General features: G+C 45.0%; 1 protein-coding gene and 1 long non-coding RNA gene across 2 annotated transcripts; one reads left to right on the forward strand and one right to left on the reverse strand.

Annotated features, from left to right (window-relative positions):
* Positions 1-8027: 8027 nt before the first annotated feature.
* Positions 8028-12175, forward strand: LOC136490038 (small ribosomal subunit protein eS8-like). Its single transcript, XM_066486537.1, has 4 exons — positions 8028-8077; positions 10879-11212; positions 11631-11806; positions 12082-12175. Exons 1-4 carry the CDS (start codon positions 8028-8030, stop codon positions 12158-12160), a joined length of 639 nt encoding a protein of 212 aa, XP_066342634.1. The 3' UTR covers positions 12161-12175.
* Positions 12176-18763: 6588 nt separating this feature from the next.
* LOC136486007 (uncharacterized) lies at positions 18764-20422 on the reverse strand. The gene is made up of 4 exons (XR_010766638.1): positions 19935-20422; positions 19651-19850; positions 18920-19075; positions 18764-18807 (listed from the first exon to the last, which is right to left on the reverse strand). It is a non-coding gene; the product is annotated as an uncharacterized lncRNA (long non-coding RNA).
* Between the last annotated feature and the right edge of the window lie 1286 nt (positions 20423-21708).

Here is a 21708-nt window from a genome sequence, read left to right on the forward strand (position 1 = left end):
TCGTCCTCCTCAGTTACTACAGTTCGTGTGGAGCCTTCTATTAATTCTATAGATAAAGACTCAGCTCATGCATGAGTGCGATGGATGGGCTGTATGTGGAGATGGTTGGAAGTTGCTTTAGTTTGTGCCAACGCTAGCATCTCCAGGAGGCGAACTCTTGTGTCTGGGGAGTCGAATCAGATGTTGCCCAAAGAAGCAGCAAAGCAACGATTCGCCCGCTTTGTTTGATCTGTCTATCGCTTTCTCTTTACTACATCTCGGTGGTGATCTGTGTATCGCTTTCTCTTAACTCATGTGATTACCTGAACGGCTCTTGGTCTTGCGGTTCCACGTACTTTCGTGATTACCTGAACGGCTCTTGGTCTTGCGGTTCCACGTACTTTCTCGGCTTGCTTAAAATTATAAACCCATATTGTAAATAGCTGAAACAAATACACTATTTTATCAACCCGTCTCCCTGCACAGCCTAGAATTTTACAATACGAGTAAGTGCCCATGCATTGCACCGAAAAATAAATAATACTATATAATAATTTAAATATGGAAACATGGGTGCTCGAGGCACTGGACGGAACGCGGAGGACCGGAGGGGTGTAGGGGCGAGCCGGGCGAGATTTGTTAGCGCAGACGATAACCATGGCGCGGACGGCCGGTTCCACGGCGAGGCGTCCTCGGCTCAGCCTCGCACGACGGGCTAGCGGTGTTCCACAGCGAGGTTCTCCTTCGACGAAGAAAGCCTAGGATCTCTCATCCTCTACACCTCCGGTGTGCAGCACGGCAGCGCGGTGGCCTAGCGTGAGCTGGCGCATGGCATCTCGGAGCATATCACTACCAGAGACGGCTTCTTTGCTGAGTGTCTCAGACCTTACCGAGTGCTTTTTATCGGGCACTTGGTAAAGAGGTTGTTTGCCAAGTGCCAGAGAGAAAGCACTCGGCAAAAAGGTGGTTGGCCGAGTGCCGAACACTCGACAAAGAATAACACTCGGCAAAGACCAAGTTTGCCGAGTGTCAAACAATAACACTCGGCAAAGGGCCGCCGCCGTCAACGGCCGGCAGCCGCCGTTAATCCTTTGCCGAGTGTCTTCTCCTGACACTCGGCAAAGAGGCTCCTTTGCCGAGTGTCTTCTCCTGACACTCGGCAAAGAGGCTCATTTGCCGAGTATCATTTTTTGACACTCGGTAAACCATATTTTTTCACTTTTGACCTCCAAACTTTTTCTGCAGTCCTCATACAATACCTGGATGTGGCACATTTCTCGGACTTTTTCTATATTTCTTTAATTTATTTCATTTAATTGAATTTTCTTGGATAATTCAAATTATAACTGTTAGTCATTCGAATAATGAAAAAAAATGAATGGAAAAATGATATTCATGTTATTTAGTATAATGTGAGGCCGTATCCAGGAACATACCACCAATTTCGAACATCTTATTTATGAAACATGACCACAAACTTGCGGTCGAGTTGTTTTTAAATTCTATCGAAACCACCTCAATTTTTTATCACAGCCTCCACATATAATATCTTGACATCTTGACAAGTTTCATGATTTTCGGACTTCGTTTGCTTTTTATAGAATTTAAAAACAACTCGACCGCAAGTTCGTGTTCATGTTTCGTGAATAAGATGTTCGAAATTGGTGGTCTGTTCCTGGATACGGCCTCACATTATACTAAATAACATGAATAACATTTTTCCATTCATTTTTTTTTCATTATTCGAATGACGAGCAGTTATAATTTGAATTATCCAAGAAAATTCAATTAAATGAAATAAATTAAAGAATATAGAAAAAGTCCGAGAAATGTGCCACATTGGAACATGGAGTACCAGGTATTGTATGAGGACTGCAGAAAAAGTTTGGAGGTCAAAAGTGAAAAAAAATATGGTTTGCCGAGTGTCAAAAAATGACACTCGGCAAAGGAGCCTCTTTGCCGAATGTCAGGAGAAGACACTCGGCAAAGGAGCTTCTTTGCCGAGTGTCAGGACCTATGGCACTCGGCAAAGAATTTTTTAAAAAAATTGAAAAAAAACTCTTTGCCGAGTGCCAGTCCGGGTGGTACTCGGCAAAGAATTTTAAAAAAATTTAAAAACCCCTCTTTGCCGAGTTCTAGTCCGGGTGGCACTCGGCAGAGAATTTAAAAAAATCAAGTTTTTTTTTAAAAAAAACCCCTCTTTGCCGAGTGCCTGGCCAGGTGGCACTCGGCAAAGAATTACAAAAAAACTTTGTCAAGTGCCAGATCGGGGGCACTCGGCAAAGAGGGGATTTAACCTCCCGGCCCAGCTGGCCCCCACACACGGCACACACGCATGCCCGCGCCAACGCTGCCGCCACCCCCGCCCGTGCCAGCCCCACGCCGCCCGCGGCAGCGCCGCTGCCGCCCCCGCCCGTGCCACCGGAGGAGGAGGAGAAAGAGAGGAGGAGGAGAGGAAGAGAGGAGGAAGAAGGAGGAAGAGAAGGAGGAAGAGGAAGAAGGAGGAAGGAGGAAGAAGGAGGAGCCAGGCCCGCCCCCGCCCCCGCCTGCGCCCGCGCCGTCCCCGGCGCTTTCCCAACCGTCGCCTTGTCCACCGACGCCCTGGCCTCTTCACCACCGCCGCCCTATTGTCACACCCAATTTTGAGGATAAAATTGAATGCACAAAACTCATGTGTGCCCAGGAAACAATCACACACACAAGCTGACAAATTACAATAGTATCATCACGGTGTCTCATACATCAGAGTTATAATAAAATTTAGTCTTATACATCACAGCGGAATAATAAAAAGATAATAAACTCTCGTGGCCGTCATCACAGGGAAGGTCAACTGGTTGACCACAAGCCTAATAGTCCTCCGGGAAATCCTCATACCCGTTGTCATCTGTTACCCATCCGGGATTTTTATCCAAGTAAAGAAAATAAACAAGTGTAAGTACGTTCCGTACTTAGCAAGCTAACATGGGGTTATGAAGCTCAAAAAGGATAGACTCTGGTTTACTGCAGTTAGCATTTTTAATAGGTCAAACTTTTATTCTCAAGTATTATCAAGTTCTGCTTAAGCTCCCATTTAATTCCCATAAGAACATATATCAAGGTCAGGTTTACCATATTTCATCATAGAACAACTTAAATGCTCATCATCAAGTAAATAGTTATTCTGTGAGTTTTCTGGGCCGCTCGTAACCGTGAGCACGGCTGTTATAACAGTTTGTTACCCTCTGCAGAGGTGGTGCACATTCACCGCGAGTCGTGATCCCCTTATGCCCGGGTTAATTACTCCCATGTCACTACCAAGGTGAGCGGGCAGGGTACACTATGAAGCCATTTCATAGGTTTCCCTAACAAGTTAGGGCCGCTAGGTTTCCTTGGCAGGCAGATGTAGGGACCCCCCTTTCCTATGGCACAAATCCATCGCGGCTATACTCATAGGAACAGAGGCAGCCCTATACCCAAAGTGGCAAGCCCCATTTGCGCCAAAAAGGTAACCTCTAACCAGCTAGGAAAGGTCCTATTACTGAGCTAAAGTCAGAGCCATATGACTCTCCCGGTTGCACTGTCAGTCCCAGCTTTTGCCGACAGATAAGTCCTTATGGAGGGCCGGGAGCAACATGAACAAAGGTCATTTGCACTTTCGCCCTATGGAACAGTTGTTATAATTCATGTTACTCTCTTTGTTCCATAGTATCATTCATCAATATGTATGTCAAGTTCAGGTAGAGCACTAGCAATCTACCCATATGCATTTAACCCATAGGAGACAAGAAACAGGATAACAATCACTAGGATGTCCTTACGGGTATCAAAATTAGACACATGCAAATGAGTAATTGATTAGAGTGAGATAGGACATCAAGGAAGGCCCATGTTATACTTGCCTTGGTTCACAAACTCGTGCTGGTCCTGCTGGTCGTCGAAGAGTTCTTGGTCTCCAACGTTTTCCTCACCGTCTGAACGCGACCAACACGGCAACATACAACATTCCAAAAGCATTCATGCAAAGCAAACATTCCTATCATTAGAACAGTACACCAACAGTATTGAAAACAAGATAAAATGTTTGTAAAACTAATCTACGTTTCTCTACGATCACGTCAACGCGAAGTTCACGAAAAACGGAGCTAAAATGCGAAAGTTATGATTAAAACGGGTTTTCCTATAGCCCTATATTTAATTAATTCTAATCATGAAATTAAAAAGTTCCAAACTTGACTAACAGTAGCGCCATCATGTAGCTTGTGGAATTACGAAGCTAACGCGATTTGAATGGGTCAATTCGGAGTTAAAACGACAATTCTATAAGCGAAACAGTTCGAATGGCATTTCTGTAAATACTGAAAGCGTACTTTTGACTTAAACAGTGAAGTTTACGCTTTCCAAACGGGTTTGCGCATTCGGGGAAATACGTTTTGGGCCGCGGGTTAGGACTTAGAAAAGTCCAGGGGCTCTTATGCAAATTCACCCGCGAAGGGGTATCTTCTTTTTCAGGCCGTTGATCACGCGATGGGCGGCTAGGATTAGACGTGGGGGGGGTTGGCTGGCCGGAACAGGGTCGCCGGCGGCCAGGCGCCATGGCCGGTGGTAGTGGCCTCGCCGGAGCGCGCGGTTAGGGCCTATGGTCCACCAAAATGACCACCGAGGACACCCGAGAGATCGGGGGAGTAAGGGGGGTCGCGGCCATGCCGTTGCGGCGGCCGGAAACGGGGCTAGCGCGGTGGCCGCCATGGCCGGTGACCATGGCCCGCGGAGCTCGCGGCCAAGGCCCAAGAAGCCAACAAAGCGAGAAATAAACTACTCGGGGAGCTAGAGGGAGGCCGGGGGGTGCTCACCGCGGGGAAGAAAGGGGACGGCAATGCCCGGCGACGTCGATCCGAGCGAGAGAGAAGACGGCGGACGGCGTCGGCGAAGCTCCTCCGTGCGGCAGCAACGAACTCCGAGGCGCGGGAGGGGCAGCAGGGGGGCGGCTCGGTGCGGGCTTCGATTTAAAGAAGCCAGGCGCGAGGAGGGCGCTCCCACGATGCGCGTCGTGGCGGCAGTTCCGCCTTGACCGGGAGCGGGCGCGGGACGCGGGAGGTTGGGGACGGCGTCGACAGGCGGGGCCCGGGCGTCAGTGGCTGGGCACGGGCGGTTGCCTGATGCGGGCGCAGGCGCGGCTGGGCTGCGGCTGTTGGGCTGGCGACGCCGAGGCGCGCAGCTGCTGGGCCGAGAGCGAAGCTGGGCCGGCACGGGAAAAGGGGAGGCGAGCTGGGCTGGGGCAGGTGCTGGGCCGCGGGAAGAAAAAAGGAGAGGGGCCAGCGGGCCGAATGTGAGGAAGGGGAGGAGATGGAAGGAAATTTCCTTTTTTTTCTTTTTATAAATAAAATTTTCAAACTCATTTTCAAAAGGTTTTTAAAATCTTTTAGCATTTGAACAAAACCACCCGTCACATAAATAAATATGCAATAGCATGAATACATCAACATGTTTCTATTCTTGTATTTTCTTTTAATTTCATAAAAGAAAATACTATTTCCTAAATTTGAAATGCACATATAATTGCATATTTAAATCAAATTTACTATTTTAAAAAGAATTCAAATTTTAGGGTGTTACACCTATGACACCCACTAGGTATGCCCTACTGTCGTCGTCGTCGTAGTATTACTAGTAGTTGCGGTAGTAGTAGTGGTAGAGTAGCAGTGGTGGTAGTCGTAGGAGTGGTTGTAACATTGTTATATATATGTGGTCGGATATAATCTTGTGCATGTCGGCCATCGTGCCGTTCATATATATGTGCATGTCGGCCATCGTGCCGTTGGTTTTCTTATAGGTTTTGGAAACCACACCGTGCAGGGGAGGTGCTGCCGAAATTTTGTATTGATAGTTTTATGTTTCTTTTTTTGTAGAGAAGAGCCCGTCAGAGCGGAGCCGGAGTTCCTCGGTGACCCCGATCGCCTTCCTCGCCGCTGCGGGTCTGCCTGCACTGCGTCACCTCGCCACTGCACCGACCCGCCATGGCCCCTCTAGCCTGACTCCACCACCACCCTAGGTATAACCCCTCTTTCCGTATCATGGTCGTAGATCACGTAACCCAGTTAGGCGTCTACCGTTCGAAAGAGATACGGTTAGAAATATATAAATATTTCCATATCTAAAACCGTATCTGTTCCGAATTGTCCATGTTTTTTGGACAGCCCGCGGATGCGTAGGTGGAGTTAGTTTCCGTGGTCTGCTCTGATCCGAGATAGAGTTTCGGCATCATCTCCCTGTTGTTCTCCAGATACATACTCTCCCTGATAGGACGTGTATTTGGAGAACAGCGGGGAGGTGCTACCGAAATTCTGTCTCGGATAGGAGTAGAGCATGGAAACTAACCCCACCTACGTAAGTTTATTATCTCCCATATGTGTGTCAAACCATAAGGCATCTTAAGGGTTGGGATATTGTGCACAGGGTATTGCCACACGGTAAAGTGCCTGTCCCAAACGATGAAGATTACAACTTAGACTCAAACACAGATGATGGAGAGTTCTTTCAAGAAGAAGGACTAGAAAGGAGGTTTGAGATAGACTCAACCGAAGCGATCGGAATGAAAGTAGACAATGAAACGGTTATTGAAGAGGACGCTGGAGATGAGGTGCAAAATGTGAAGGACTTACAAATGCTTGAGCGATTACATTTAGACAATGACAATGACAACATTGCTCATTCGGATAGTGTTGATTACTTCGACATGATTGATAGTGATGATGAGACTTATGATCCAGCTAATCCCGATCATGAAGATTATTTCTAATACATGTAATACTATGTTATTTTGTAATTACGTTTTGTTTATTTTGCATCTATTTCTAAGTACTTCTTGTTTATCTGTGCTTATTGGTTTACTCTTTTTAATTGCAGGCGATTGAACAAAGATGGTGGGCGGTGGGATGAAGAAGCTAACGTCCTTGTACCGAAGGACAAGGACCGCTGCACCGGGGGAGAGTAGGAGGAGGAGCCGCAGGAGGGAGTCGTCACCAGCCACCCTGTCACGTGAGGAGTAGGAGGAGCAGGTACCCCAGGAGGACACCGAGGAGGCGCAGGAGGACGCGCAGGAGGACGACGAGGAGGCGCAAGAGGACGACGAGGACGAGGCGACAGCGGGGGGTTCCGCTTCCTCTAGTTCATCGAGCGTCTACTTGCGAGGTCCCGCAAGCCTCCCTCAGCGACCGATACCTCGTGAGAGACCATTACACCATGACCTACTTTTGCCTACAGTTATGTGTTGGTAAAACTAGGCTTTTGACAACACATAATGTGTCAGCAATTCTATACCTTTTCAGAGTCACAAAAACTATCATCAATAATGATGTACAGCTACATGTTTTGTGTCGGCGTTTGTCGTTCCCACGCAAAAAGTGTCGGCGAAAGTTTTTAGACAAAGAAACTGTCGTCGTAGCCTAACCAAACCACTGTCCAAGTGTCGTGGAAGGGGTATGCGCCGAAGCAAATAGAAATGCAGTGTTGAGGCCCACTCGTCTCTCTGCCACCCAAGCAACTCGGAAAAAATAAAAAAGAAAACTTACAAGCTCGCAGCCAGCAGAGGCCGACGCCTCACGCTGCCAGCAGAGCCCGACCTCGTGCGTTGCCCGCAGAGCTCCGCCGCCGGGCGCCGCCAAGAGGATTCTGCTGTCGGTGGCCTCCAGGAGGGCTCCGCCGTTGGGCGCCGTCAGAAGCCGCTGCCGGAGGCCAGCACCCAGCACGGCCGCCGCTCCGACGCCTGCCCTGACCGCCGCCGAAGACCCTGGCCAAAGCCCCGCCGCCTCCTACCCCAGGTCCCCGCCGCCAAATCCAACGGGCGTCGGCGCCCCAGCCCCCACTGCCTCAGCCTGCCGCCGCCCAAACCTGCCGTCGCCCTAGCCCACCACTGCCGGCCAGCAGGAGCGGTGTTGCCACGCATCTCCATCCCCCTCTGCATCCAGGTGCGTCATCTCCTCATCCCCTTCCTCTCATCCCCATTCCCCTGCATGCTAGGGTTCCGGCACAGCTTCCTTTCTTATATTTTTTTCTTGTGCGTCAGATCCATGGCCGTTCGTGGTAGGGATACCAGATCCGTCGTGCATGGAGAATCCAGGTGAGGTTGTCTTCCCTATCACCCCCAATCCCCATGCTACTACCTAGCGTTGCTGCTACTGTGCATCTAGAGTTCAGCCGCTGGAAATCCTCTACTGGTTGCTCTGTGCTGCTGCTACGTGCTTGCTGCTCTATGCTGCCACTGCGTGCATTCTAGGTGTTTTATGAAATGTCAATGCAAGCTAAATGTTGTTTTGCAATTGACTGCTATGTGCTAGCCTCTGTTGGATGGTGTTGTCGTCATACAAGAATATGTAATGCACTTCCCACCTGGCTCTTGTCTGTTTTTTGTACAGTTGTTTTTGTAAGAGTTAGGCAGTAGAGAGATGATGGAAGTGGCGAGAGAACAGAAGAAACATTTAACTGGTGTTGAGATTTTCTTAACTAAACCGTAGAGGACAAAATGGTTGGGAGTTGGGACATTTACTTGCATCAAATTCAAATTACTATCCTTGGCTGTAAGATCATATAACCTGCAATCTGAACTTAGCTCTCCTACATGACATAAATACTACATAATTAATCACTCTTTGGACCATGTATAGGTTTAGTCTGCAAATTAGCACTAGCATGTGTGACTGTGTTACAGGAAAAAAAACCCCAAATTTCTATTTCAGCTTTAAAAACTCTGATAATATTAGTTACCTAGTTCCAACATCTATTGCTTGCCTTAGACACTAGTGACGGTTGCCTGAAACTGGGTCATGCTTGAGTGAGTTTGATTCAGGGTATTTTTGGCCTGAGCTAGTTCACTTCTTTAGTAGTTGCTTTTGTTAGGACAATGGTCTGGACATCTTACAGAGCAGAAAAGTAGCTCAATTCTCTCATATGCCTTCTCATAGATGTTCTGACCTTGGTTCTACTAATGGGAGCCCATTTTGTTCTAAAACCAGGATGGTGTTAGTTTTGCTTCTGTGTCTCTACTGAAACTAGTTACTGTGAACATACTCATAGAACAAGCACTACATGGTTTTGACAGAGAATGTTGGTTGAAAAGTATATCTTCCTCGCAATGTGATTCTTCTGTGGCTGATTTGTTTGGAGCAAGCAGGACGCCAGCTGTCTAAGTAAACATAGGTAATTGAATTTCACAGTAGGATTCAATTTGTGCGGAATTTGCTCCACTAACCATTTTCTACCTAAATTTTTAGCATGTTTATGATTCTGGAGCTCTTTATACATCCTTGGACCAATAATGCCAGCCTGTTTCTTGGTGTTGGATCCACACGCTTAACTAGCAGATAAGGTGGAGGGTAAGTTCTAGTGTTTGATGCCATTGGCTACTTTTTTATTTGAGTGAGAGCGGTAGTAGTAAGTGCACCAATCTCAGTAGGTAGCTAGCTATGTAAAAATCCCCTCTAATTTGTCCCATACATATGCACGCACCACCAGCTTATACTTATATGTAATGTGACATATATAAAATCCTCTCTGATTTCTTTCTAGTAAGTTTTTGCTCTATCTAGCTGCTGTAACCTTAATTTCTTACTAGTAAGTTTTTGCTCCACGTCATGATTTAAATTGCTCATAGTGGGGATTTAAATTTGCTGAAGACTTATTTACATTAGGAATCCTTATTTTGCTTCATTCTCTTCACTAAAATGTTCACACCTGCGCTGGAATCTTGGGTGAATCTGCTCTTATTTTCTAACTTGATTCATTCCTTTGCCTATAACAAACATGGAGTGATTTTATTTGTTTGTTTTCTTTTTGCTAAATTATAGCTTGCTTTTAACTAAATTGTTCAGTCTTATGTCAAGAACCAAACAAAAAGGTAGCACTGTTTGATGATCTCTGGGCAGCCCCCTTCACCCTTTTCTTTTGGCATTGTTTGTAGTTGTCACCAAGTACTTGTCTCTTTCCACCGAATCATTTAACTAGATAGTAATATATATCAACCACAGTTAATGTGTTTTACTTAGCACGTTGCAAGAGCAAACCAAATGGCAGCACAAGGATCAGTCTACCACTGGGCAGTACTAATATGCCTCAAATCTGAATATATGCCTCAGATTGGAATATGCAGTGTCAAAATATCTGAATATAACCATCAATCCAGCATACTCTCCTGCAGCACCAGCATTTGGTTGCAAAGAGAAAGAATCAAAACCAGTGATCGTGCATAACAGGTTACCCAGGTCGTCAAACATTTCCTATGACAGAAAACAAGTTACTTCAGATGTTTGGAAATTCATGCTGCGGATACATTGCCATTAGGATAGAAACTGAATCATGGTCCTTACATGGTACCCTGCAGCCTGATCAATAGGGGCAAATGGGTGCATATTTCCAAGAACAGTTGCATATTGTGGTTACTTGGTTGGATTATTGTCTAAAAATTATCTGTGTCTGTTAAATCGTTTACGTGTATAAGTAATTTTATTTGTTGATTTAGTGTCTATTTTTCAATTTTCTCAAAGGTGACCAACTGAGCTTCTCGGAATTGTTAAGGGGATATGTGGTGAGAATTATCATATTTGTAACCATGTTTCAGAATAGGCACTTCCATCTTAATTACGTATATAATCATAGATATGTATTTGTATTGCAACACATTTGTACTGTGTTTAAGGCAACACCAGAATTGTAGATCAGATGTGCAAATTTTGGTAAATTGAATTGGTGTCATCAGCTTCTTTTGAAGTATTAGCTTAAAATTGTTGTTTATTGATGTGGCTTCATCGTGTCCTGCAATACTATGTGAGGACTTTGTTCAGAGATTTATTATGTTTGTCAATTCTCTAGAAGGTATATGTGAGGACTTTGTTCAGAGATTTATTATGTTTGTCGATTCTCTTGAAGGTATGAGCTTGGGCACCAGCCGGCCAACACCAAGTTGTCAAGCAACAAGACAGTGAGGAGGGTTCGTGTTCGTGGAGGTAATGTGAAGTGGAGGGCTCTTCGCCTGGATACTGGTAACTACTCATGGGGAAGTGAAGCTGTTACCCGCAAGACCCGTATCCTCGACGTGGTCTACAATGCATCAAACAATGAGCTTGTGAGGACTCAAACCCTTGTGAAGAGTGCCATTGTGCAAGTTGATGCTGCCCCATTCAAGCAGTGGTACCTCACTCACTATGGAGTTGACATCGGTAGGAAGAAAAAGGCTCCTGCTGCAAAGAAGGAATCTGCTGAGGTATTATTTCTTGCAACACAGCGTCTCACTATTTACTATTAAATGTTTTTAATAAGGGATTGGCTTCATAGTTCATACATCATGTTTTGTATCTAGCAAATATCAGCTCTTTATGTTCTCTCTTTTAAAGACAACTGACTCACCTCATTCTTGTATGTTTATATTGTCTACTCCTGTGCCTTGCAGATTCTTAGAGAACTCTTTTTTTCTTATCCATGTTTCACATTTGAATTGCATGTTTTGCACTATGAGTTTTAGATTTCTGTATGGAAAATGTTAAATTTGATTGTTTTTATTAATATATTTTGCTTGAAGTATTTCCATAAAGCAAAGATCTATAGTTAATTAGTTTTCTATCTTTAGTGTCTGTTATGTTTCCTCTGGTGGATCACTTATTGTTTGAGATTCATTCATCCAGGGACAAGAGGGTGAGGCAGCAGCCGAGGAAACAAAGAAGAGCAACCATGTCAAGAGGAAGCTTGAGGAGCGTCAGAAGGGACGTGAGCTTGACGCTCACATTGAAGAGCAATTTGGCAGTGGAAGGTTGCTGGCGTGCATTTCTTCCCACCCTGGACAGTGTGGCCGAGCTGATGGGTAAGAAATAATGGACTTCCACTAGACTTTCTTTGTTTTTGTTAGAGCAGCTTATCTGTTTGTGTACCATTTAAATTTTGTAGCTTAAAGCTTAATGTTTGTTTATACTCTTTATGTTACAATCACTGTGAGTCTAGACATTTTAGATATGTTGGCAGCTGTCACAAATTTATCCTTCTAGGCTTCAAGTAGAATGGAAGTTGTCCCCTTATTTTCACTTCTATCTTATATTGCAGGCAGCTCCTTACAATACACTTTTCTTTTTTGTATAACAGGTACATCCTTGAGGGTAAAGAGCTTGAGTTCTACATGAAGAAGCTTCAGTGTAAGAAGGGCAAGGGCGCTGCAACTTAGAGCATTCTCATGGATGGTCCTCCGTGGAAATGTGTGGCCTGTTAAATATTACTCTGGCTTTTTTTGTTAGTCGTCTCAAGTTCAGAACGTCTATGTCATGTTTTGCAGACCTGATGAGAACACTATTTTCCGAAAATGAATCAACTGTATCAGCTCCAAAGAATTGAGATTTTCCTTCTATATGAATAACAGTGGATTTGTCAAATTATTCAAATTGTATTTATATCTATATCTGCAGTACAGTTTTGCCAATAGTTGAGTTGTTGGACAAGGCATGATTCACAAAATACCTTGAAAATGGTTTCGCCAACACACAAACTGTTGGGAAAGGTTCAAACTGTCGGCGTAGGTCTTAACTATCGGCAAAGGCTTAACTGTCGGCAAAGGTTTCAACTGTCGGTGTAGGTCCACCATTTGGCAACACAAAAAGTGTCGGCGATTCCTTTAACTGTCGGCGAAAGTTTCACCGACGGCTTCTAGCGCGACTGTTTCTAAACTGTCGGTAAAACCTTTCGCAAGAGGTTATCTGTCGAGAAAGGTACCCTTTGTCCACTATAAAAAGTGTCGGTAAAGGTATGTTGTGTTATAGTGGACGCCCGCTGATTCGACCCAAGGGGGAAAAGTAAGTAACTTTAGATGTTATCACTACTTTATATGATATGTTGAAAATCAAAATAGAAATTAATAATTTTTCTTACTCACTTGGGCAGAAACTGGACGATTGTGGCGAGTGGAGGTGGTCACACACGCCAAGTCAATGGCATCATTGGTCTTCTGTGCAAGGAGCACTTCCCTGCCCTGGTTGAGTACGCCGGAGTGACGGGGCCGACCTACTCGTTTGACCACTACGCCGCCACCCCCGATGCTGCAGATCAGGCCCGCATGGTATTCAACAACAAGGCGGAGCGGGTGAAGCAAGAGCTGTGGGTAAGTCTTCCTCGCACTACATTGCTCAATACATTCTTGAAATAATGAATGGATACATCGTGTTTGTATGCAGGATTTCTTTAGATGCCAGGACGGACATGAGGCCAGGGCGGATGCGATGGCTACCAAATGCTGCAAAAAACTCATCGTGGACATGCATTACGAGGCGCGCATCCAGGCCGTCGTAACTTACCACGGGACCGTCCTTGGAACGAAGGTCACCAAAAGGGACGCAAGATCCATGACGCTGACCCAGTACCTGCAGGTAAATATAAAACATTAATACTGATTCCTTTTGAGATTAAGTAGGCTTAATTTCATCTTCTGATATGTCATGTACTTGATGGCCTGTAGATGATTCCTTATTGGTGCGCCGCGCATCCCAGTGCTGGGAACAGATGGTGGACAGGTGGTGCTCACGCGAGTGGGAGGAGACACACAACTTGTGCTGGGAGCGGTGTTTGATGATGCCAGGTGTAGCACACCATCAAGGCAGCTGCAGCCTTAGCGGATACGCAGAAACATGGGTACGCAAATTCATTTATTTATTCTAACGCTCAATTCTGCATGATTTCTAATCATCTTGTTGTTTTTCTCGCAGTCGGCGTCACATGGTGGCCAGCCTTGCTCCATCTTCAAGGCATTTGCTATGGCCCACAAGGGCAAGGCGACGTCCGACGTCAACTAGGCCCGAGGCGTACAACAATGTGACCGTCCAAAACCGCCTTAGTGAGTACACATCGATGGCAAGGGAGGTCCATGGGTCAGAGTACGATCCGAGCACCGAGGACCTTAATGGAGAAGTCGTCATGAGGGTGGGAGGAGGCAAGAAGCATGGGCGGTACTGGATTGATAATGGTGCAATCGACTCGGCCGCTACTCCTAGTCTCTCCTAGATCCGAGCAAGCAGCACGAGCAGGAACCTGGCCATACGACCTTGGCAGGACACTTCACACCACCGGGTGGAGGCACTCGAGGTTATTCCTGGTTTATTCGTCGTTCATTGGTTTTTTCATACCTTTCCTTTGCATTATTGTAACATTGGGGTGAATATATTGTAGGCCCAGCTGGAACAAGAGAGGAGGATACGGGAGTAGATGTAGGCAAAGATGGAGAGGGTGGAGGCCGAGTGGGAGGCCGAGCGGGAGGCCGAGCAGTGGAGGATGGCTGAGATTCTTCAGTACATGCAAAGTCTTGGCGCCGCTACGGGTGTAGCTCCGCCACCTTCGCTATTCGCTCCACCTCCACCTCCACCTCATCACTATTCTACTCCGGTGAATATAAATGTTTTAGTTTGTATGTTCATGCTTACGGTCAAACCTAGTGGAGTATGAAAGTTTTATTCATGTATGGTATATATTTATCTTGTCTCACACATGCAATCTCTTCTCCTTTGTGCAGAATCAATCGGCGGCATCGAACGATCCTCATGCTTCAGCGAATCCTTCACCAAATCAGTGATAATACTTGTGGTTGTTAATGATACTTCTATTTGCAATTGTGGTTGAAGATGATGGAGCACTTGGATTACTTGTGAACTTATTTGTGATATATTGTGAGACATGAGACGTTTGTGATATATATGTGACGTTTGTGATATATATGTGGTGTTGGTGATATATATGTGTTGTTGATGATATATATGTGATGTTGGTGATGTTTGTTATATATATCTTCTGTTTGTTTGGATGGGATGTAAAAAACAAATAAAAAGGTTGTTTTCAGTCACTTTGCCGAGTGCAATGGCCATGACACTCGGCAAAGTGACTACCTGGGAACTATCTGGGAACATGCTTTGCCGAGTGCAAAGGCCGTTGCACTCGGCAAACATCAGAGATTTGCCGAGTGCCACGGGACAGGCACTCGGCAAACATTACATACTTTGTCGAGTGTCTTGTCAGCGACACTCGGCAAAGTGACCACCTTTGCCGAGTGTCTAAGTCAACGACACTCAGCAAAGCGAGGACCTTTGCCGAGTGTCTAAGTCAACGACACTCAGCAAAGCGAGGACCTTTGCTGAGTGCTTGACCTTGGCACTCGGCAAAGCCACCGTTACGGTGGCGCTCGCCGTCACGGCCACTTTTCTTTGCCGAGTGTCGGATTGGCACTCGGCAAAGTCTTTGTCGAGTGCCCGATAAAGTGCACTCGGCAAAGAGGTCTTTGCCGATAAACTGTTTACCGAGCGCCCTTTGCCGAGTGTAACACTTAGCAAAGGATTTGCCGAGTGTATATCGGCCTTTGCCGAGTGCCTGAGGCACTCGGCAAAGAAGCTGTCTCCGGTGGTGTATGGCACAGATGCCCCGGGCGCCGGACATGGCAGGCATGGTGCGCGTAGCTAACCCTGGTGAGCCCCAGCACGGGCGCCTAGGCCAACAGCTCCATTACGGTGAGGTGAGGGCGAGGCTAGCTCACGAGTCCAAGTCATGGCGCTGTGGAGAGGGGCCTTGGTTCGGTTTGGTCCCAGTTTTGCGTGCGCGGGGGTTCAATCACGGAGCGGGATGGAGGGGGCGAGGGTGCAGGTGCGCACAGACGGTTCCCTTTTACATTTTTAGGTGTAGAGATATGATGTATTCTGTCTTTTGAGGAATGTGATAGCAATGAGAATTCTCTAGTGTGTTATAATAATAGCTGCCAAATCCTGGCTTCACACGCTTCCCGGCTGCCAAGCCGCCGGCATCGGTACGATGTGATGTGCATGATCATCATAGAATCACGGATGCATGGTGTGGCTCTTTCCTTCTTGGTTCTTGCTCCTTGTGCTCTCGCCGCGCACGCCAAGTACCGACAGTGAGGATCATCTCCGTGACGGAGCCTTGGTTCATGCATGGGCGCTCACGAGAAATCAGCTGTTCACCGGCCTACGACGCATGGAGGCGTGTTAATCAGCGTCCAGTAGATCCCCTCTGGTGGTCGAAGCAGCCACGCGACGTGCTCCTCCAATCTCCAACTCTGCCGAAACAGCCTCAAGCCACCTGCCTCCTCCCTCGTCGAGAAGACCTCCCTCCTTGCAAAACCCTGGGATGCTAGAGGTAGCGTGTACACCCCCATTTAAAATTTGTGGAGACTTGCAACTAAGTCATTGCGCTGCCATACACAGCTCATGCACACTCTTTAATTTGTTTGAGAAAGGATAAGCGTAGCTACATTTTGGATGAGGGAGTAGTTTCTTATTTATTCGAGGGAGTACTGTACTACTTATGATTTGGAGTTATTATTAAAAATACTATTTTTTAAGAAAATGGGACTGCATAAGTTCTATTCACTCGAATGAATGGCCAGATCGTTTTAGTCATGATCAAACAAATTAAATTTTAAGTTATCGAAATTTTAGCACAGATTAAACTACAACTCACAGCCATTTTCCTGGCTCCATGGTTAGGCGATTTAAGAAATCCACCTGTCTGAATATGCATATATATAGTATGTGGCAATTCCAGCATGGCTGCTATGTGCTAATAATGTAAAACATTAAATACCATGTACCAAACAAATTGTACCATCAGTTATACAATTCAGCAAAATACTCCTTTTTTTCGAAAGCGTGCATTGGCACGTGCTTCATTAAGGAGAAGTAAGATACAAACACGTCTGGGGTTGCAAAACGGCGAGATGCCAATTCAGCAAAATACTCTGAAAGTAAGATTTATGCCCATATATAGGCCAAATAGCTGATATGATAATCATAAAAAGTTGGAAAAAAATATTACATGGCTTGATAAACCAGGTACAGCCAGATGGATTGAACTAGATACGGTGCCAGTTCTAAAATTCTCCTATTAGCTCCATCATAAAGTCTCACTCAAGAAAACACCATAATTGTCAGACCGCAGAGATAACGGAAATAAACCATCAACAGTCCAATATATCTCACTGACTGTAACCTAAAGAAACATGATAGCACAAAATAGTTTAGACCAGCATTGAATGATAAAACACAAAGTTTCAGCTATACTCCATGTGGAAATTTCAAGTATCATATAAAAGGCTTCCCAGGATAGAGTGTTTATGATCAGCATTCAAATATAATATGACAATATTATGTACAAGCATGGAGTAGGGTGAATATTGTTTGGGAGCTAGCTTTCTAGACATGTCAGTTGAATTTTCTGCTAAAACTCCAAAGAGCACCCCTGTGGACATGTCCTACCAGCAGATCAGAATTTGATTCATCAAAAGAAACAATCAGTTACACACATACATTCAAAATCACAACAACATAACAAGGTAGTCAAACGTAACATCATATGAAGAAAAGAAGAAAAAAATCCCATGGTAAAACTTCGTGCGTCTATAATGCATAAAACAAGACCTTAATGGATTCAAAATTTGACCCACAAAGTAAGGCACTGTGTATAACTGTTTGACACTGTACCCATGAGTGCTTTTGAGGGTATCCAAGTCAATTTTTCTTCATCAGTAATATGTCCTTCTTTATGGAACTGGAAGGAGTAGCTAAACGCAAGCACTAGTGATATGTTCCCGTGTAAACAGCGTCTTAAAATGTTTCCATTAGTGAACATATTTGAATGGCGAGCAGCACGAGCTATTTTAAGTTTTATAGACAGGCAAGGGCATATCGTGCTTGCCCTCTTAATAGAATGAGCATCTTTTATGCTTATTTAATTTAGGACTTCACTGCATCAAACATAGGTGAAATGTAGAAATGCAAGGTTGAGAGAAATGTTGTAACTTACCGGGGAACTGCATCTTCTAAATGCACTACCGGAAACAGTAGTTTTGTCGTGTGCAACAGGCACACGACAAAACCCAAAAAACACTCGGCAAAGGCTTTGCTGAGGGTATTGCCGAGTGTAACACTCGACAAACAACACACTGCATCTACAGTGCCGGGAAACGTCTCTTTGCCGAGTGTTTTTTATCGAGCACTCGGCAAATACTTTGCCGAGACCTGAAACCGACGCTCGTCAAAAAAAAGTAACGCGACGGCGCGGAGACGGTCACGGCGTATTTGCTGAGTGTCCAGGATTTGACACTCGGCAAAGCAGCCATGTTTGCCGAGTGCCACAACCCTAACACTCGGTAAATATGCCCTTGTTTGCCGAGTGTCCAGGCACTGACACTCGACAAACATGGCTGCTTTGCCGAGTGTCAAATCCCAGACACTCGGCAAACATGGCTGCTTTACCGAGTGTCAAATCGCGGACACTCGGCAAAGACTGACCCAGAATGTACAGATTTTGGCCACGTGTCCGCTTTGCCGAGTGTTTTTACCTTGGCACTTGGCAAAAGGCCTATTTGCTGAGTGTAACACTCGGCAAACTCCTAACGGCCGGCACTTTAACTGACGGATGTCCACGTGGCGGTTTGTTGCCGAGTGTTTCTCTTTTGCCGAGTGTTTTTTCCTGGTTTGCCAAGTGGTTTTTTTAAGCACTCGGCAAAGAGATTGTTTGCCGAGTGCCATTATTTTGCCGAGTGTAGTTTTTGCAGCACTCGGTAACTAGCTTTTTTACCTAGTGTCCGATGGAATGCACTCAGCAAATATTTTTGCACTCGGCAAATATGTTGTTTCCGGTAGTGATGGTCTGGATGTTAAATTGCTTGAGACTACTAGTAACAAGGGTACTAAAGATTAGCTTTGAAGTTCTTTGAACCCTTTCATCAATCTTAACACATTTTATTTCTAAAATCTTTAGTTGTCTCAATTCAATCGGCTGTTCAGTTGGACTGTAGTTTTCTGCTTCCAGTGCACATTTTTCTCTCTGTAGCATTTGAAGAAGTTAAAACAAAAATCACCCATGCTGTCATGCATGATACATATTATATCTTAAACAAGGGAATAAATTAACATCTGTATATGTAAGATATATATACCTGACAGACTTGCAGAGTGAGCTTCTCAAGATTTGGTGTGTGTTGGAGAAAGGAAAGTAATGCACCAAGGTCTCCAGCCAAACACCAATCAACAAGATAAAATGTTCTTAAGTTGCAAAACGTAGGGCACCATTTCAAGTCCTTTTTTAAAGTACACTGAATTGCAAATGGATAAATCTACGTCAAAACATAAACTTGAGATGTGACTATGCAATTATATATACTGACGTGGACAATGAAAACAGAATATATAACCATCTCATTTATGTATTATAAGTTCATCAACATTTACACAGAAAGGAAAATCATCAACTTTTCTAATTTAGTCATTAGTCATGAACAGAGAAACTGAAAGAACTGAAGCGCAAACAAATTATGGACCCACATCTATAAAATCTTCAGCACAACCTGATCTTTCAAACACATTGATGCATAGCAATTCAGTTGGACTTGACTATTTTTCATGTTACCAAATTTAATAGCTGGATAAGTATATCATGAACTGACAAATTGAAAGAACTGAAGTGCACCGCAAATGAAGGACACACATCTGTAAAAGCTTCTTACATATATCATTGTATATCACCGTAACCTGATCATTAACAGCACATTGATGGATATCAATTCACTTTAACTTCACTAATTTTCATGCATGCTACCAAATTCTATAGATGGATATAGGAATGGCATGAAGATTTACCTAATATTTGAAGGAGGGTTATTTTACGTACCATTCCAAACGATGCTCTGAACCTTAGACTTGTAGCATTTGACAAACCTCTAAGAAGGACGCACCCATCCATATGGTCAGCAAGGTCTTCATCACAATTCAGGCATTCACCCTCACAGCAAGAACCCGCAGAACAAGGTTTCTCACATTGATCCTCAAAGGCGCAGCGTGTTATCTTTCTAGAATCATCTAGCAGTCGGTCTAGAGGGTAGACATCAAGAGCAGTAGACAACGGTAACGCTGTAGACCTAGAAAGCTATCTAGAGGAAGGAGAAGGTGTCGAACCTGAGATCCCAGAGGGAGTGGATCCAGAGGCCTCCATCAGCTTCGTCGGTGAAGTCTGCTCACGGGCAGCGATGGTTGGAGTAGAGGTTGCACGGACGTCGATGCAGTGCAGACGGGGCGTAGCAGTGACGACGGCGAGGGTCAGCGGAGCTTCCCGTCGCTGGCTGCGCGCCCTCTTAGATCGGTCTAGAGTTTGTCGGTGGGGTTTGCGGCTCACGGCGTACCTCGTGCTTTGAGCTGCTGGCCCCACCTCTTTATATAGCGCAGTGCGACGGGGGCCCACCAACCATGTAGGGTTGGGCGCCCCCGATCAGGGCGCGTGACCAAGGCCCAATAAGCCGTTGGGCTTATTGGTTAGGAGATCAATCTAACATTCTCCCCCTTGATCTCACTATTACTTTTATCTTTAAACTTTAAACTTCAATCCTTTTATCCTTACTCATTTCTTCACAGATGATGCATAGAGCATGTCTCATCGTCACGGTCAATCGCCGATAGATTTAACAGCTACAATGCACGTCTCTGATCTGAAATAGTTACTTTAACTTTTGGGCCCTTTATAGTCCAGTAATCATAGGCTTTCCCTTAAACCCATGCCGGCTACATGTTCTCTGAACACGTTGGGTGGTAAGCCTTTTGTAAGCGGATCCACGAGCATCTTTTCGGTACTTATATGCTCAAGATTTATCATTTGATCCTGGACTTTATCCTTCACAACATAATACTTTATGTCAATGTGTTTGGCAGCACCACTTGACCTATTGTTGTGAGCATACTATACTGCTGGATTATTATCGCAGTATAACTTCAGTGGTCTATTGATGTCGTCAACCACCTTCAAACCGGGTATGAACTTCTTTAGCCATTTCACCTGCCCCGTTGCCTCATAACACGCTACAAACTCGGCATACATTGTGGACGATGTAGTGACGGTTTGCTTTGAGCTTTTCCATGAAATAGCTCCCCCTGCGAGAGTGAACACATATCCAGACGTGGATTTTCTATTATCTCCCGCATAATCAGAATCTGAATATCCCACTATATGGAGTGAATCAGATCTTCTATACGTCATCATGAGGCCTTTCGTTCCTTGCAAATAACGCAAGACTTTCTTTACCAATTTCCAGTGTTCTATTCCAGGATTGCTCTGGAATCTGCCAAGTAACCCGGTAACAAATGTCAAGTCAGGGCGCGTACACACTTGAGCATATTGCAAGCTTCCGACAGCTGAAGCATATGGAACCACTTTCATTTGATCGATCTCATATTGGTTCCTGGGGCATTAAAAATCCCCATATCTGTCGCCCTTGACTATAGGAGCAGGTGAGGGACTACATTTGTGCATACTGAATTTCTTTAAGACTTTTTCTATGTATGCTTTTTGTGACAGTCCTAATACCCCTTTACTTCTATCTCGGTGAATCTCGATCCCTAGAACGAACGAAGCTTCACCAAGATCTTTCATATCAAACTTTGAGGACAAAAACTTCTTTGTTTCCAGTAGTAGACTGACATCACTACTAGCAAGTAAGATATCATCCACATACAGGACAAGGAAGATAAACTTCCCATTCTTAAACTTTGCGTAGACACAATTGTCCTCAACATTATCTTTAAACCCAAAATTCTTTATTGTCTGATCAAACTTCAAGTACCACTGTCTTGAAGCTTGTTTTAATCCATAAATGGATTTCTTTAGGCGGCATCCCAAACGTTCTTTTCCTTTCATGACAAAACCTTTCGGTTGTGCCATGTAAACATTTTCTTCTAAGTC

The sequence above is a fragment of the Miscanthus floridulus genome, chromosome 10 (assembly GCF_019320115.1).
Source record: "Miscanthus floridulus cultivar M001 chromosome 10, ASM1932011v1, whole genome shotgun sequence".
Classification (NCBI taxonomy): domain Eukaryota; kingdom Viridiplantae; phylum Streptophyta; class Magnoliopsida; order Poales; family Poaceae; genus Miscanthus; species Miscanthus floridulus.

Excerpts from the sequence above, each read along its gene's own strand:
- LOC136490038 (XM_066486537.1), top strand. The coding sequence starts at position 8,028 with ATGGCCGTTCGTGGTAGGGATACCAGATCCGTCGTGCATGGAGAATCC. Across the intron at positions 11,213-11,630 it reads CAAAGAAGGAATCTGCTGAG|GGACAAGAGGGTGAGGCAGC; the intron begins GTATTATTTCTT and ends TCATTCATCCAG. Across the intron at positions 11,807-12,081 it reads CAGTGTGGCCGAGCTGATGG|GTACATCCTTGAGGGTAAAG; the intron begins GTAAGAAATAAT and ends TTTGTATAACAG.